Source organism: Rhododendron vialii, chromosome 6a, assembly GCF_030253575.1.
Source record: "Rhododendron vialii isolate Sample 1 chromosome 6a, ASM3025357v1".
In the NCBI taxonomy this organism is placed as follows: Eukaryota; Viridiplantae; Streptophyta; class Magnoliopsida; order Ericales; family Ericaceae; genus Rhododendron; species Rhododendron vialii.
Genome location: NC_080562.1, coordinates 9,959,571 through 9,977,704, shown reverse-complemented (window position 1 = coordinate 9,977,704; position 18,134 = coordinate 9,959,571). Strand labels below are relative to the sequence as shown.

At 37.8% G+C, this 18,134-nt stretch overlaps 2 protein-coding genes across 3 annotated transcripts; both read right to left on the bottom strand.

Moving 5' to 3' along the window:
• Window positions 1-1,453: 1,453 nt before the first annotated feature.
• On the bottom strand, window positions 1,454-5,011 carry LOC131331342 (uncharacterized). Its single transcript, XM_058365230.1, has 9 exons — window positions 4,861-5,011; window positions 4,634-4,753; window positions 4,479-4,546; window positions 3,155-3,263; window positions 2,968-3,036; window positions 2,717-2,774; window positions 2,019-2,254; window positions 1,827-1,878; window positions 1,454-1,727 (listed from the first exon to the last, which is right to left on the bottom strand). The coding sequence occupies exons 1-9, from the start codon at window positions 4,861-4,863 to the stop codon at window positions 1,660-1,662; spliced, it is 783 nt and encodes a 260-aa protein (XP_058221213.1). The 5' UTR covers window positions 4,864-5,011; the 3' UTR covers window positions 1,454-1,659.
• A 1,914-nt stretch (window positions 5,012-6,925) lies between these two features.
• On the bottom strand, window positions 6,926-14,846 carry LOC131331341 (probable rhamnogalacturonate lyase B). Of its 2 annotated transcripts, XM_058365229.1 has the most exons (16): window positions 14,736-14,846; window positions 14,492-14,613; window positions 13,115-13,236; window positions 12,879-12,938; window positions 11,541-11,660; window positions 11,322-11,441; window positions 11,020-11,161; window positions 10,227-10,397; window positions 9,957-10,112; window positions 9,716-9,822; window positions 9,167-9,257; window positions 8,887-9,028; window positions 8,483-8,639; window positions 8,274-8,390; window positions 7,517-7,643; window positions 6,926-7,417 (listed from the first exon to the last, which is right to left on the bottom strand). In XM_058365229.1, exons 2-16 carry the CDS (start codon window positions 14,606-14,608, stop codon window positions 7,166-7,168), a joined length of 2,001 nt encoding a protein of 666 aa, XP_058221212.1. In that variant the 5' UTR covers window positions 14,609-14,613; window positions 14,736-14,846; the 3' UTR covers window positions 6,926-7,165. The 2 variants fall into 2 exon arrangements, with proteins under 2 accessions (XP_058221212.1, XP_058221211.1); XM_058365228.1 differs by lacking the exon at window positions 14,736-14,846 and having other exon boundaries at window positions 14,492-14,644.
• Window positions 14,847-18,134: the final 3,288 nt, after the last annotated feature.

Below are 18,134 nucleotides of genomic sequence, written 5' to 3'. Positions count from 1 at the left end.
TATTTATTTAATTTCTATAAATACACCATTTGTATATTTAAAAATATAATTCAAGAATTAAGTGTTTTAATTTTCAATTCAGTTAAATCAGAGCAAAGATCGTTTTTATTATTATTTTATTTTAAATGGTCATAATGAATTTTTTGGTTTAAGGCCTTTCAACAAATACCCTAAGACTCATTATTTAGTTTCAAAACTCTCTTAGGGTGTCCATTGAAAGGCCTTGGAGCCAAAAATTTACTAGATCCATTTAGGATGAAATGATCAGAAAAATAACAACTTTGCACCGGTTCAAACGGATTGAAAATTGAAACACTTATTTTAGTAACTATATTTTTTAATCTATAAAGGTCAAAAAAATAAAAATAAAACAGTCGGATAAACATGATCAATTAAAACACTTTTTTTTTCTCTCAATTACTTTACAAAGCCTAGAATTAGACTTGAACCTATTATTAAAGAGAGAAAAAAATTCAAACTGGAAAGAACGAAAAGAAAATAAAATGAAAAAAAAAACGAAACTGAAAATAAAATGAAAAAAAAAAAACGAAACTGAAACTGAAAAGAAAAAGAAAAAAAAAAAACCAAACGGTAAAGAAAAAAAGAAAGAAAGAAAGAAAAGAGAGAGAGAGAGAGAGAGAGAGAGAAGAGAGGGGGGTAGAATGGGAAAAGGGAGGTGGGGCCGGGGGGGGGTGTGTCGGGGGGGGGGGGGGGGGAATAGCAATTTTCCCTAACAAGTCATCTACTTGAGTGCAACAATATCACTAAATGGCATAACAAGTTATACCAAAAAAAATAAAATACGTAACATGAATTTAATGGACACAACGTGAGTATAACTCGATATAAATAATGACCTACAGTACTTGCCCAATTTAATGCCCAGCTGCTCAGGTTTTAACACATTTTAAAAACTTGTCACTGTAACCTTAGCAATCCCATGTCATCCCATTCATACTGGTATTCATTAATTGTTTGTAATGGAAAACATATCCCGAAGTACAATTATCCACTGTATTTGGACTTTCCTAAAACCTTGGCAATCCCTTGTCATCCCATTCATAATGGTATTCATTAATTGTTTGTAATGGAAACCATATCCAGAAGTACAATTATCCACACTGTATTTGGACTTTCCTGTAACCTTAGCAATCGCATGTCATCCCATTCATACTGGTATTCATTAATTGTTTGTAATGGAAAACATATCCCGAAGCACAGTTATCCACTGTATTTGGACTTTCCTGTAACCTTGGCAATCCCATGTCATCCCATTCATACTGGTATTCATTAATTGTTTGCAGTGGAAACCATATCCAGAAGTACAATTATCCACACTGTATTTGGACTTTCCTGCTTTGGGTTAAGGGATACTCAAACCTCTGTTGTTGTGCAAATAAGGTAAAAAACATACAGACATATATGATCAATGAAAATCAAGGACAATACAATGTTGTCACCAAAATTGTTTTCGTTCCGCCCAAAATTTCACATCATGTTACAATCATTAACTGAACCAGAGGACATAAGAAAATTGCTACAGAGAGAGAGATTGAGTCATTCTTGAAAAAAACTTCATAAAGTTCCGGACGCAACTCGAGATAAGAAAAGAGGGACTGAAAGCAACAGGTGGGGTGATCCATATTCTGTTTTCACCTTTTAGACAAGGAGAACTGCATTTATACAACCATCATTCTCAGGATTATTCGTCACTTGAGCATACTTCCCTGCACCAAGAATTTACAAATGAATGAGAATGAGAAACGCAAACAAGTTTAGGGGGAAAAACCCATCCATAGTTGAACGGAAATGAAGGACAATCTTACCCCATACAACTTTTCCTGCTGGTGTGACCAGACCTAGTTCACTGACATTCACCTGAAAATAATGCAATATTACCAATTATTGATATCATTCAATTCCTATCGCAACCCAACCAATGTGCTAAAAGCACCACAATACTGAGGTACAACATGAGACTGCTATCATAAGCGACATAGAAAGAGAAAAAAATTTACCTCAATAATGGTTCCTTTAGTTACGACGCCAAGGGAGGTGTACATTGGACCATTAGGATTCTTCTTTATTCCAATCATCTCAAGATTGAAAGTGCATTTGAGTTCAGGGTGTGTTACATGGGCTTTATTGAATCGTAAACCCGTGGGACGAATAAACCGCTCATACTTGGGAGGTTTTCTAGTAAAACCTGGTCCCACAAATGTAACTTTGGTGACCATCCTCTTCCACTGCTTGGCTGCAAAGATAGAATCAGACATGGATCAGGGACATTAACCTTATGTTTTTTAGAAATTGGATCACCATAACTTTGTTACAAATGTCATCCTCCTACTAGTATAAGAAGACACTACTAGACCTTGATAAAGATATCATATTTCCCTTGGTAAGCTTTTATTCACCGGTTGAGATACACTCACGAACGCATGGTCAGTAGTTGGTACACATCTTAAAATCGTTGGCAAGTCATTCCAAAATGATTCTGGTAGCAAAAATGGTGTAACCCAAAATATTTCGATCATTAATAATCATCACCAACTTGCAGTTAGCTACACATAACAGTGATCAAATATCTGGCAACAGCAGAACTCATCAGCCATTTCAAAACAGTGGAGATCACAAGGCAAAGACGAGTAAAGCAACTTTAGCAGCAAAGTCCCAAAAAAAAAAGGAAAGCAAAGTCAATAGACAGGATACATACTTTTCCTTTTACCGGATCTGATCACTTTAAACATCTCATCTTCAGCAACAGGCCTCACCTGAAGAATTAAACACCTCCATTTAAAGATATTGCTTCTGTGATATTGAGAACAAAATGCAAACTTAATCAGGTAACCATACATTTGAACACACTATGGTAGCAAAAGAAAGCCAATAATAAGGAAGATGTGCAGTAAAATCAAGATAAACATGCAAAGATGATATTATGTTCCATAGTAAAGTTGACTCTACCTTGGGTAGAGGAACCTCCCATTTACCAGCTTTCTCTTTCCTCTTTTGCTTTATAGTGTTGCTAAGAACCTACAGACAGCATAAAGTGATGATCAATTGTGATCCATGGCCAACCTAGTATTATTACAATATTCAACTTGCATAAAAGGGGTCACTTAGTATGAAGTGATATAACTAAATAGCATACCTTTGCCCGTGCTGTCGTTTCACGATCAAGTAGATAAGCAGGAATAGCTCCTTCATGGACATTATCATCCACCTTTCGCCTGGTTGATGATTCTTCATGCATAGCCAACCTGTAGAAAATTAGAAATGGTACAAAATGAACTAGAACAGTCTCTCAAAGGACAAAGCCACAATGCAAGAAATAGGGAAAAAGTGATTCATAGATGATAACACACGGAGAAAAAAAAAAGTTGAAGCAAAGCAAGGATTTAAACAAAATCACGACATTATTGACTTTCGGTGAGGGGTAATAGGGAGAAAATGGAATTTCCTCAACTCCTGTTGAAAAATGGAATCAAAGCCATCCATTTCTCATGATCTATCTTCACATCCTAAATGACCATATTATTAGGGGAGAAACTGGCATATGCGCTTTAGGTTTTTGTTTATTAGAACTCCATAGTACACGAACAAGTCTTCGTGAAAGAAAATATAGATAAAAATGCATATCATAAATAAGTTGATGACTACTCAACCGAGGAGTAGATCACCTAAGGTGAACAATAATGCCCTTAAGTATAAGTCAAAGACCAAAACTTGCTAATTTCTTTCTGCAATACAATCAGGGTTTACGAATTTCCGTTTGACCCAAAAAAACAATCAGGGACAGTTTCCAAAATCTTCAAGGATAAACATGAAACTTTCGGTTGTCTCCCTTATCAATTGTTTAAAATGCACAAAACTAGAGATGCCATCAACATTACAAAACAAATTTATGACCAAGCAACGAGCTCAGCCGACACTGATTGACCACAAGTATCTTTTGCTTGCCGCAACCCCATTAACAAATAAAGGACAACTTGGGAATGATCTTGCACACCCAACTTCACGTATCCAACTGATGATTAACGAAATCATTTCACAACCACCCCAGCTCAATTACAAATTTAGCAACAGCAAGAAAAAAATTCCCTTGCTCTACATCCCTCCATTGGAAAAATATGCAACCTGCTCTTAAAGCTCTAATAGAAGAAGCTGCATGCAAAGACCCTCCCAGTGATGGATTAGATGCTGTAAACATAAGCCTTGCTCCTATAGAATTTGTATTTATAAGGTTGTTGTCCATCTCTGAGTATGAGCTCTAAACATCAACTAGGAACTGTTAATCTTGTCAAAACAAAACAAAAGATCACCCGTACCCTTGCAAACGTTGGTGTGGACTCGGTGCATGCATCATTATTCAATTTCACAAATTGTAAACTCACAGAAAGACAAATACGCGGACCAGCATGAAAGCATCTTATGTACCATAAAGTAAAGCCACGTAAAAGTAAGAAAGAACTCACGTTTTCTTCATTTGGGCCTTCTCAGCATAACGTTTCTTAGCGAACATCTTACCCTTGATACCCAGAGCCTGACCAATTCAAAAGTGATTCATAAGATCAGAAATTAACAAAATCTCATAACGTAAAAAAGGAAAAAGGTGGAAAAGAGATTGAACCTTCTGAGCAATTTGAGACCGCTTGTGGACTTCCCGAGCCTCTTTCTTGCGTTTGCGCTCGAAGTGATCATGGCGATAGCCATTTCTCTTCCTGTGAAGATCTATGTAATCACCTTGAGGCTACACAAATATAGATTAGAAACAAAGAGACAGCCAATCAACAAGTGTTCGAACGATATCGATAACAGAAATATCGTATGTTAAGGAAAACCAGTTGAGAAACGTACCATGGCGGAAGAGGATTATCTTACGCTTCTGTAGTGAGGAGACGCACAGGCTCCCCGAGTTTAGACGGTGCTAGGGTTTAAGAGAAGAAGAGAGAAGAAAAGAAGACGGTGCTAGGGTGCTAAACCGATAAATCTAGGCTATTCATTTTGCCTCTTTTTTTTAATTTTTATTAATGTCCCTTCATTTTGTATCTTTGTTATTAGATAGTTTATTTTATGAGAAAAGAAAAGTGACATTAAAAAAAGAAGTGATAAAATGAATTCCCTAAATCTAATGCCCACCGAATAGCCCTTAGTTGTCTCGGCCAGGCACCGAGGTGCAAGTACTCGCTGAGTAATTTTGAGTTTTAGAACACTGCATCGAGACTCATCGTGACTTGGTCCCAACCCATCTCGTAGTTAGTCACTGCAACAAGCTATGTGATGATCAGTTGATCACTATTCTGGAATAACTTGGTCTCAACTCATGTTGTAGTTGATCGCTGAGACAATATGTGTCTGGATCACTGTTCTAGAATGGCTTGGTCTCGACCCATATTGTAGTTGGTCCCGACCTACATTGTAGTTGGTTCAGACCCTCGTTGGAGTAGGTTGTCGCATCAGACTATGATTTGATCACTATTCTGGAAGGCCTTGATCCCAACTCATTTTTGTAGTTGGTCTAGACCCATAGTTGACTTGCACCTGTTTGTTGAATTACATGATATGTTTCCCATATTAAAATAGTTATACGTTCTCTCAGCAAAAAGCAAGTAGATAGTGATAACAGAGAAAATCAAATCTTGGGTTGAGGGCAAGTTCAATAAGTGATAATCTATGAAGCACACGTATTTCTAAAACCCTGGTGTGCTCATATCTGTAACATATAGAGCACAGAGTACTGATATTTTACATGGTATTTTTAAATTCATACCGGGTACACGAAACGTTCCAAAACTTTTCTCATCGACTATTACCATATGCTCAAAGTACTGCAATATATAACAAGCCGTACCCAACACAAGATGAAACTAAGTTGATAAGACTTTTTTTTTCTATGCTCAGCATGATTGTACAATAACGATTTTTGGTCTAAAGATTCTTTAGTATAATGGCATTAAACTTTGATTTGAACCTCAAGTTTGGTGTTAAACTACTATTTGATGTTAGTTTCCGAATTGCCTGAGTCATTTAGCTATTTCCTTTAGTTGAAGCATAATTATTACGTGTAGTACATTGTTCTAAGTTATAAAAATATATTTGTTATAGACGTACCTTAACTGTACCTGTGCCCTGCATTTTTTAGGTTTTGTTGTACCCACACTCATACCCGTACACGTGCTTTTTGGTGATAATAGATCAAATCAATCTTGGGTTAAAGGTCCACACTTTCACTTCGAAAAGTCGTTACTCAGTTCTTTTTTATTGAATCATAGGTAATGTTTTGACCTCGTCGTACAAAAATCATGCCTCTGTCCTAGAAACATGCACCACTGAATGCAACTAAAGAATTACATACCAATTGGAGAGAGAGAGAGGGGTGACGCTGGTGTAGTGAGAGAGAAGGGGGACGATGATTGTGGGAGGAAGTTGGGGATTAGGGCTTAGTGGTATAAGTAGACGGCATTTCTAGTGAGGGATTAGCGTGAGAACTTTTAATCTCGGCCAGGATCCCTCATAGAAAGTGGACATACATATATATGAGGGAGATAAAGATTGTCAACAACAAAGCAATATAACCGGCAGCATTGCAGCTCAAGTTAGGTGTCGTTTGGTCGTTTCCAAAATCGTTTTTTTTTTTTTTTTGCATAATACTTCGAAACTTATTTTCTGCCAATTTTGGATGGATAAACTTTTATTACTCCAGAGAGAACATCAAGATGTTTATTTCAGAATTCTCCAAATCAAATATAAAAGCAAAACCTGTCAACCTGCTACGAATTCCCTAGTGTCAATTTAATCTTAGTGATGTTTTTCATTTCAAACTGTCAAGTATTCTATTCATAGAACATAATCTTTTATCATCAAATAGCAATTCCTTCTACTGCAATGAGCAATAATAGAAGAATAAGCAAATTAGCAATCAGTCGCAAATGAATTTTTTTTCTTGTTATTGATGTTTCTTATTACTTGCTCACAAGAAATATGTTAATAAACAATGCGAAACCAAACAGGCCTTGCGTAGAGTGTCGAGTGTCTACCCCTACGACAAATCGACCGCTCTAGAAATAAATGGGGATGACCAAGTAAATTGGGAGCGATATTTAGCTGCGAACGAAATAATCCTATAAAATGGTTCTCGTGATCTCTTTCCAAGCTACCTAGCCTAAGTAGAAGCAGAAGGACCTTCCAAGCGAATATAATCATACATAATCCCTTGGAAAGGACTGGTGTGCCTTGTTTGTGTTAGGTAAATGGTATTTATTTTGTCATCTCCTTGCATTAGTTGAGCACTGGGCACCTCCACATTGAACAGCCAATAGAGCCCATGAATCCCATGCCTTGCAATTGCGTTATCCTTCCCAATCTCTCCAGTTGAAAATAGAGGTGGATTTGCTTCTGCATCATTAACCCGGACCTTTCGGAAAAAAATAGAAGTTGGGTATAGCGTCGGATTACATATAAGATGGATTTCTATCTATATATCTATCTATTCGTTTAGTTGAGCAGTTTGTACCTGCAATTCTGAATTATGTGCAGATGCAAGTGCTAGTCTCAATTTGTAGGTTCCATTTTGATCCATGGTGCCAAGTTTGAACTTGATTTGCCATGTAGTTCCTTTGTATGTTTTTTCACTTATTTTCCTGCAATCCAAGAACTGATAAGTACTTCAAAATCTGCAATATGTTAGCGAGTAGGGAGAAAGAAGGCCAACGGTAAATACTAGCCAGAAAGGAAGCACTAGCAAAACAACACCATGTACTGATTTTTCAGACACGCAAATTTGTATAGTAGTTAACGACACTATACCATATACCAAGTTACTCTAACGTGACTAGCTTTCGGCTCCCTAAAGATTGTTCGAGATTGGCTTGTTTAAACAAGTGCATCTGAAGCTTAGTGGTTTTTAAAGCTCATAAAATTCGGCTTTGTAAGCTCATATACACTTTACTACTCTTTCAAAACCAAACTCGATTGAAAGGTCATTTGAGATCAAGTCGAAACTCAAAAGACATAAAGGTTGAACAAATACCGAAACTCATCAAATGTTTTATTGAATAGACCACAGGTACGATAAAGTCAGCATGTTTCTCGCCCTAATTTATCTTTTCCAATTGCATAATTCATGGTTGTGCAAGCAAGGTGTATCAAACAAAATACATTATCACCCATAGTCTATGAGGGAATCTTCAATTTTCACATTTGGGAAGAATGTGTTGTTATTGAAAATAAGGGATGATACTTGGACAAAACAACGATAGGAAGAACGGTACCTGGTTACTTGAGCAAAGAACCAATCTTTCTTATAATCACTAACTCCAATAGTGTACACTAGATCATCATCATGATATAAATCAGCATACCTCTCCCACAACCCATACTGCCTAAACCTTCTCTTAAAGAAAAAAAGAAAGCATGTTCAATAAATTGTAAGCTTGGGAATTCTAGTATGCATGAAAAAATTTTATTGTTGAGAGCAAACCTGTCCGGATGGTTAACATAAAGTTTGTTTATATACATTGGATTTGGATCGGGAACATAGAATTCTGCGGCGGAACGATTGGGAACGCCGATTTCCCACAATGTGGGACCGTCTCTTGGGGGCCCATATACAAGATCACCTGTTTCAATTGCCTCCCCTGCCAAAACAGATTGCCAAGACCACATAAGGTGTAAACTTTGGGGTGTAAACTTTAGAACTTGGACGATTTACATGGAAAAACAAAGGATGGGGAAAAGATGTAAACTTTAGGGTGTATTTGATTATCTTTTTCCATTGCTGTTCTTTTCCCTCCAGAAATCCATCCACAAACATGAGATCCAGCAAGACGGATAAATGTTCTATAGTTGAATTGGACAGATTATCAGAAAGTGACAGGTCAATACCTGCAGTTATTTTTATAACGACATCATATCGGTAATCTCCAATGAAACCAGGGACCGATGCATACAGATTATAGTCGCCTGCACGTATACCCTCGATGGTAAAATACCCTGCTTCATCTGTTCTTGTCCAGAATTGGTACCCCTAAGAAGAGATTAGACATCAGAAATTTGAACACCAATTTGCAAAAACTGGAACTTTGATCCCAACCACATGGGTATTGGAGGGCATTGTCGACTAGCCCAAATATGGTTGCGTTGATAATTTGTTATTGAACATTACCTTGCATTCTCTTTGCCAAGATCCAACATCTCCTGGTGCAGCCAATCCCACATAAGCACCCTTTGCTGGCATGATTTGCTTGCTGATGTACCTAATCAAGTAGAGAGGGTGAGATAAATTTCATTACCTACAATAGGCAACCTACATTGAAGGATGATGTGGAAACTTTATTTTTGCATAGAGAGAATATTAATAGCAATATAAGTACTCGAAGAAATTTTTCAGTAATTAGCAACAAGAAATGATGGTGGCATTAGGCATGCTAAATCGAGAATGAACAATATTAGGGGCCATTCCAATTTTGTTTTGTTTAAGTAAACTAATGCAAGTACAGAGCACATCATGCTCTATTTGCATGAAACTGCAAAATCTAAAATGTCTTTTCCCAAGGCGGCCACTCATTTGATGAGTTGTAAACACCAACTGATTAACATGGTGGCTGATTTTGGCCAAAAAACACACAAGAACATCAAGCTCGTGTTTGCTATTTCTGCAGTCCAGAGAACAAGTGAAACTGAGGAGAATGCAAGAGCCTTTATATGTATCTACCTGTCTTGGACTAGTAATCTGCCACTTAATATGCCCCTCTGATTAGAAAGTGGAAAATCCTCAGAAGCTGGGAAATTATAAGGCCAGCTTTGGACTTGAATGTTCATCTGAAGAAAAATTGCAGCATTTGTTTCTCATAAAAAAGGGCAGAATCTCTCTATATTCATTGTAACTATAAAACTATTTGTCTTAAAGAACCTCTAGAATTGATGCATGAACTAGCAGACATGCAGATTTTAACCTGTTCTTTTGCATTATCCCAAAGAGAAAGCCCCTCATTCTTGTCTGGCACAGAGTTAAGATATATAAAAACTGGCCCGTAAACCTTTTTCCATATCTCACCAGCTTCAAATTTCACTACAAGATCAGCTCCCGCATAATGAGAAGTTACAAATATCTGATACACATGCAGTTTGGATCAAAATTATTTCGCCATGTGATCCGGGCTACCGGGTAAGTAACATGGGAACTTGAATCCATTAGTCAGAAAAAATGGCAATGGGACACTTACAGCAAGGGTGGTAGGGTTGACATGGGAGGTTAGGTCTTGCTTGAAGGGCCCACCCGTTCGGAACTCATTACTGGGAGTGATTTGCCAGAACCCAACGGGTGGGTCAAAGCTTATCCACCCATGGACCCGATTATCTTTGTCCTCACAAGAGTACTGGTACTTGTCATCCACCTGCACATCAGGAAATAACTCAACACATAAAACTATTTGGCTCCACCACTTTTCTTGCCCTTCTTTTTGTTCATTCTCTTTACTTGTTGCCTATAAGTGACATTGCATGAGAATTTTTGTGCATCATTTTGGAACCTTTGGGAGAAACAAGATTTTTCTCTGAAGCATTGGCTAAAAAAAATTGAGGTAAAAAGTAGACAACTGTTTAATATTAATTTATGCGCGGTTTGGATGTCAGGAATCTTGAGATTCTAAGTCTCCATGATTACACGCTTGAGAGAGAGTGGAATGAGATTCTAAGTCTCCATGATTACACGCTTGGAATTCACTCTAATAAGAAAGCAATTCCTCATTCACTACCCAAACTGGAGTCATATTCCTAAACTAAGCACGACTATGATGCACACCTTCCCAAGTCAATCACAAAAAGAAGGAAATGGCAGGCTCTAATGAATTTTCGTTTACAAAAAAAAACAAGTGAATAAAACTCTCAAATTATCCGGACACCAGAATGAATTACTGGATTACTAGCTACTTAATTCCTAGTAATGAAGATTTCATCTCCACTACAAATCACAGTCAACCAAACATAGTCAATGGGAAAAAGAACTGGGCGACATACTTCTCCTTGAAATTCAGGCTCCAATGGGTCGACAAGTAGGACTGCTTCTGGGTAGGCCAATACTTGGCTTCTGTTTGGGAACCGGTCCTCTGGATCGGGCATGAATCTTTGTCTGTTATCTGCTACCACCATGTAGTGAAACCTAGTAGTTCAAAAAGTACCATGGCATTCACCAGTTTTTATTCCCAGGTGAGCTATCAATAAAAATTTCGAAGGTTTCTCTTATAAAAGGATTGTACTAGTAGCTTGTTAAAATTACAAACTATGAAATTTATCAGATTTACAGCGCGAAATTTGCATACTTGTCCTTGTTGAGCATGAATGCAATCCTGGTAGTGTTAATGATGAAAGCAGGCATGTCTTCTAAGTGTTCAAAAATGGCGTAGGAGTAAAATCCGGAGCAACCACGAAGGACTACAAACCTACGGAGCCATAAGAAGTGACAAATATTATTCGTTGTCAAACACAAGAGTAATTATTAAACTAATTATCATTTCATAAAACAGGATTCAAGCCAAGACCTTTTGTCTATCTTTAAGGGGGCCTGCTTGCCCTGTAGTGAGGGATCCCAGATTCTTGTGAATGATAGCTCCACCTGTTCCTCATTTTCCACTACAACTGTAATACTTGTTCCTTCAATCCTGCATTGTTAATTGTAGATTCGCTAAACGAGCTTCCTCCAGTCTGTAATCAGAACCAACCTAATCATAGTGCAGAGTTCACATTTCTGAAGACCTTTGGCTCTTCAAAGAAGATATACTGTCAATTTTTTGTGTTTGTTATCAAAATCAGTCTACAAAAATATGTTCCATAAACTACTCAAATTGGCATCACTAAAATCCGATCACCTGAGTGATTACAATTAAGATGCAATCAGAATTTATTGATACACTAAATTTAGTCATTACTCATTAATCTAAGTTGTGCGATGGAACGAACTAACAAATGTTCAATAAGTTAGGTTAAATCATTATTCGATATATGACGTCCAAATTCTGATAATCTGTTAAATTCATACGCTAATGACTGACTGATAGAATGATTCATTATTCCAATTTGATGAACAAATCTTGAATATTTAATTTGCTGCTGGTGATGCTTATAGGCCTTCGGCCTACTGTAGTACTTGCTCCATGGCATGGGATCCATTGTCCCCTAATCCTCATGTCCATCGATTCCAACTTCAAAGGCATCGGCAGCCACAAGACCTTATGGTGAAATTCATTTTTTCCATGGTTACAACCATATCGTGCGACTGCTAGTGTATTAGGACAGTGGGATGAGGATATTTGCTGAATGATGATCACTTACCCCCTCTGATCAAGGGATAGACACGAGAGTCGACAGCGTATTTGTTTTTGCCTGATAAAGAAGTGTAGGAGGGGGAAACAAATGCGCGAACCTAGACGGGTCCCAGTCCCACAATTCGTGGTACTGCACACTGGCATCCCAATCAATTACTTCAAGGCAGACTTATTAACCCATAGTCAGACTATACCCCATCAGGGCCTAATGATAAGAAGCCGAATGTGCATTTCCAGTAAACTAAATGGACTAAGGACTAATGGCAATAATCATGTTGTTTCCGCTAAATGGTATTTTAGTTGATGTATGTGAGGAGAATGAATTGCCAAGAAATTCGTGAAAACATGGGCTTCCATTTAATTTAGCGGAAAAGACTAATGGGCATGATTGCACAAGACAAGAATCTATATCCCACTAGTCACAAACCACAATCTCCCATCTTATCCATTGATGGAAAAGATTGGGAAAAATTATTCTAATGATTACATTGTCATTGTGTGTGTGTGTGTGTGTGTGTGAGAGAGAGAGAGAGAGAGAGAGAGAGAATTACATACGTATCGAACTTTCCCCTTGTTCCTGGACTTCCTGATTCGCTCCAATTAAGATCCCAGAACCTGCACGCACTCCTCAGGAACACAGAAGTTAGCACATAGTCATTTAACTGATTCAAACAAATTTACCCAAAAAAAAAACTGATTCAAACAAAAACCTGATTCTTTGAAAAGAAAATTGAAATGTTTCCTAAAATAAATAAAAATAGGGCAGATAATGAATCAACGTGCGTACGTACCCTCCATTCAAGTCTTTGTTACGGAGTTCAATCAAGTTGTCAATTCCACCGTATCTGATTCCAGTCACAATTCCTCCGGGATTTGACAGTGTGAGTTGGAATATGCCATTGTCTATCACCACCTGCACCCAATATGAATGAAGACAGAAATCTCAATAAACCAAACACACTCCAATCACCAATGGTGCATTTTTGGCTTCGCATTTGTTTTGTTTACGAGGTGTCTTGCTAGCTTACGCACGCCTCAATTAATCCGCATTTGAAGTCAGAGCAAAACTCTGTATATGGACAGGTCCCACAGAGTTGATAACATGCGAGGATAGAGCAAACCTATCGTCGTCTTCGCATTCGGAGACCTCATTTGGAAGCACATTTTGATGGAACAAGACTGTAGCTTTCAGCTACCGCCCAATAATGCGCTCTCTCTCTCTCTCTCTCTCTTAACTACCGCCCAAACATACTCTCTCTCTCTTTGCCATGGTTGAGAACACTCAAGTACAAAACCAGAAGTTCAGCTCTGTTTGTAACCTAGGGAAAGGAGGGAAAGTTTACTATTTACTGTACTTAAAATTCTTATTTTCTTTCCTCTTTCTCTTCAAACCAAATAAAGGAAAATTTTTCTTTCTTTTTCTTTCCTTTTTCTAGGTTCCAAACAGAGTCTTCAAAAAAAAAGTACAAAACCAGACCCAAACCCTATCTCAACCTCATCCCTCCCACACCAGTGACACCACGACACCATGAACCCACTTCTCTATCACAACACAACCAACCCCTGTAAACGAAGCCCCGGAATGATCTCTATCTAGAACACCCCAAATTCCTCCAAATTGCGGTCTGACCCCACTACCTCAGGACACTCTCAACCATCACCTCTGCCTCTAGACTTGAATATTTTTGTACTTTTTACAAAAGGTCAAATATTTTCAAAATAAAAGAATTTCATGTGATTGATAACAATTCGAGCAAATGCCATTCTATTACTATTATTGTGTTCTCTATATTTTAGAAGCCTAGGTCAAATATTACTTTTTTCTTTTATCATTGATCTCATATGTATTTATTTACTTTTAAAATTCGTGCTCTTAATAAACAAACATAACATGAGTACAATATTCTGATAGTTTTATGCACCAAAATATTTTATTTTTTCCATCCAATTAATGAGACAACTACTAACTAATATTATATATACTATATATTTGAGATGGAGGGAATATATGCTACTTTGTCTTGGTCATTTTTTTCCCCAGAAGGACTCTCCCATTTCGATAATACTTGTTTTATGTAAAGTTTTGATAGACGCTAGCTTTCACGCTCGCATTACGTGACTTAGGTGCTTAATTACCAAACAAACGATAATACATCAAATTGATGTACCTGGTCATCTTGTACATCCAGTTGCACCGCGGTATTTGACATTGCCGGACTCGAGAGCCAAACTATGATCACAACCACTGAGATTTTCAAGAAACCTTCCAATGAATTCTTGAACATGGAACCTGATGATGTTACCATATGCTATTATTCATTTTCAGCCACCCAGAAAACTGGACATGACAAAATGAAAGTAAATACCAATTAGAACACCACACGTTACAACTCACAAATTACTACAATTTACCTCTTTTGCAGTTTGAGAATGGAGAAGAAAAGTGTGGAATCTATTTCTTGTGCCTATTGGGGATGGGGTTTAATTGGAGGGGGAGACAACTGAGCATTCTTTTCTTCACTGTTTGTGTTTCTTTTTCTTTACTTTGACGCATCTGCTTTCTGGTGGGTTAGTTATATAGGCGAGCAGGTAAATTACTTACCATGCAAAGAAATCCAAGCATGCCATGTTATAAAAAGTCAAGGGATTTTTATAATAATCACATCAAAATCAAAACGATTAGCCCCACGCAAGGCTTTTGAAGAAATGACTGTCTCATTAATGAGCAAAGGATATCTGTCCAGGGCCGACTCATAAATTTTGAAGGTCCAAAGCATATTCTCTATATTGAGACCCTTATATATTCATGAATTTTTTACAAAAATGATAAAAGTACAAAAATAACAAAAAAAATCCAAACTAAAAGGATACATTTATGATAATATAAATGTAAAAATATATGATTGCAAGAGTTTTTGAAGAAAATAAGATACAATTGTGTCTTCATTTGAAAATATTCTAATATTAATATGTAAGTTACATTGCAGTGAGGCCTCAATTTTGGACCAAATTTCGGAGGCCAAAAACGGTCACTTCTCTCAACTCCCCTATGAGCCGGCCCTGTAACTATCTTTCTGCTAAACAGGATGCATGTGTTAACTCTTACTTCACATAATTCATTAGCGACTTTCTATTTTATTTACTTGTCATTTTAGGAAGGGGGGTCAGCACTCCAAACCTGTTGAGTTGATCCTTTAATGCGTCGATTTCTTCGTTTGTGAAAACATTACGTTGAACATCAATGAGTTTTTTATTGGATTGTCATGAACATCGATGATTGAACGACTAATATAATTTGAAATGTGCTCCAATCACATAGCTAAAGTATGTTCAATCAACATGATCTTTTCATGCAGATGACCAACTCAACGAACTGAATAAATTGAGCGGGTTTGATCATGAAATTGGGTCCAGAAAGAGCTAAAAAAAAGAAGAAGAAGGCACATAAGGCCCCTGCCTCCCCTTCTTTGGTACAGACAAAGCTTATAGGACGTTGGTGCTTTCAATGAACGGTTTTGTTTTATTTTTCTCAAACCAAAAGAACGGTTTCAGGTACACCGTACACCACAACATAAATTTTAGTAATAACGAATAAATAAAGTGTTGACGTAAGTAAGCAATTATGGGCATGTTTGACTAGCGGAATTGAGAGATTATTCAGTACCCTTGGGGCATTACGTGACGGTGCCTCAAGCCTTTTCCCACCACATATTGTTGTGAGATCCTCACACTAGTCTCGGACTCCACAAAAATATATGATTAAGAAGAGAACTGGACGGTGCTCAAAAGGCGTTGAATAATTTTTTTGTGGAATCATACAAGATATTATTTAATAATGCGAAATCTCATAGGATCATACGTTTAGCATATGAATAGAAAAATTGTTGGGAGAATTGAATTGGAACAACAAATCTCAAATATATTGAATATCCTACCTTTAAAAAGGATATGGTATGGGAGTTTACCAATTTCTATTCCAGCTTTCATCCCATATAATGTCACCCCTTTCTTTTTTCTTTTCTTTTTTTATAACTCACGCGTAAGAGTTAGTTCACGGGGACTTCAACACCACTCCGGAATGGCAAGAGTCTAGGATTAGCAACATTTCGACACCCAAAATGCTAAAGACACAAACCAAAGTGCATAGACATAACCATTTGATGTGTACAGGCTCCTGATCTACCATGTGAGATCCACGGATATCAAAAGACTCCGGAAACATCTATTTCCGAGTCTGTGCACTACCATTTGTGTCCATAGCATTTCTCTTTCGACACACACAAAGGAGAAACAATTCACTCACACCCGATTCTCTTTCCCCATTATCCCCTGGCTCCTGTCCAAAAAGTCCTCTTCCAGTTCCATAAATAGAGAGGAGTTTTGAAAACAGAGGTGCCACGATTGACCAGCACACCTCTCACTCAAGACTCAAGAGTCGAGTGGTTTGATTCGAACCGGCCTTCCTTTTCTCTCTCTCTCTCTCTCTCTCTCTCTCTCTCTCACAGAAAGATAGCCACTAAGATTATACTTGCGTATATGAAATCTTTTTTTTATTGAGTTCTTTTTTCAGGAAAACGGCGTTTTACCAGTGCGCGGAGCCCAACGAGGACCTTTGGTTCCCCTCCCTCTTAATTCTTCCTCTGTAATAGCTGCCTCGCAGTTCAGATTTCAAGTCGGTTCAGTGAGGGCGACCGCTCTGGCCGCCTCAAACTTTCTCACCTGCTCCCTGATTCCTATGGCAGGATGCTGTGGCAGAGTTTTCATATTAGAAGTGGTAAAAAAGAAAAGCGGTAGTCAGGGTTGGTTAAAAATATAGGTTTGATTCCGGAGAGTGAAGAGAGGAAGGAACATGAGGCATCCTTCTTGCAGGAGCTCACATCCATTTTCTTCAGAGATGCCACAAGTGCCAAGTGCTACATATGGATAGAGCAAGCTCAGGAGAAGGGCGGCAAGGAATAGATTAGTGGCATCTGCCGAATTTGGTTGAGATGAATTATGACTATACGGTATCACGGTTATCTCTATCTCACCGTCCGTGTTAGCAATTAATGGTCTTGAAAGAGTTTTTTAAAATTCGGACCGTCCAAAATACATTTGGACCGTGAGATGAGAGCGGTAAAAAGTAGGTGGCGGGCATAGACCTTTTTTGTTTTGGAAAATCCAATTAAACAATCCACCGTTCCATCACTCTTCAAGTGGGAAGGTATGACAATTTGTCTGTGTCTGTTAACTTGCTGAACTTAAGAAAGAGATCTCCTTAAGAAATATCACACGCCAAAACATGGAAGAGAGGAAATATAGATATACATAATACATGCACACTACAGGTGGAAAAAAATTCAAATAAGAAATACTTGGACAAAAAATACCAGCTCTCTGTTATTTTTTCTGACTTTAGTGTTTTTATCTATTTTGCTCAAAATATAACAAAAATCCAAAAAAAATCCAGAAAAAACGAATGAAAATATCAAATGAACATGGATGCGTACCTTGATGTCAATCAAGGGTTGAACCTCGAACTTCGGTGTTGTTAAAAAGCATGTCGGATGGTTGGGCTTCAAAGCAGCGAAAACTCTTCGCGAACTTGCTACAGAAGCTTTTTTAAGTCGATAAACCCAGGGAACATATAGACTCTGGGCTTAGCCCGGTAGTATAGATGTCTCCTTGAGTTTGGATTCCAAGGGTGAGGTCGTGAGTTTGAGCTGGCCGGTGGGGCAACGGCCGGTCTATTATAATAGTAATCTAACAAACTAACAAATGCCCCCCCAAATGAAAAACAACGAGAACACATATACATGTAATGCCAATCCT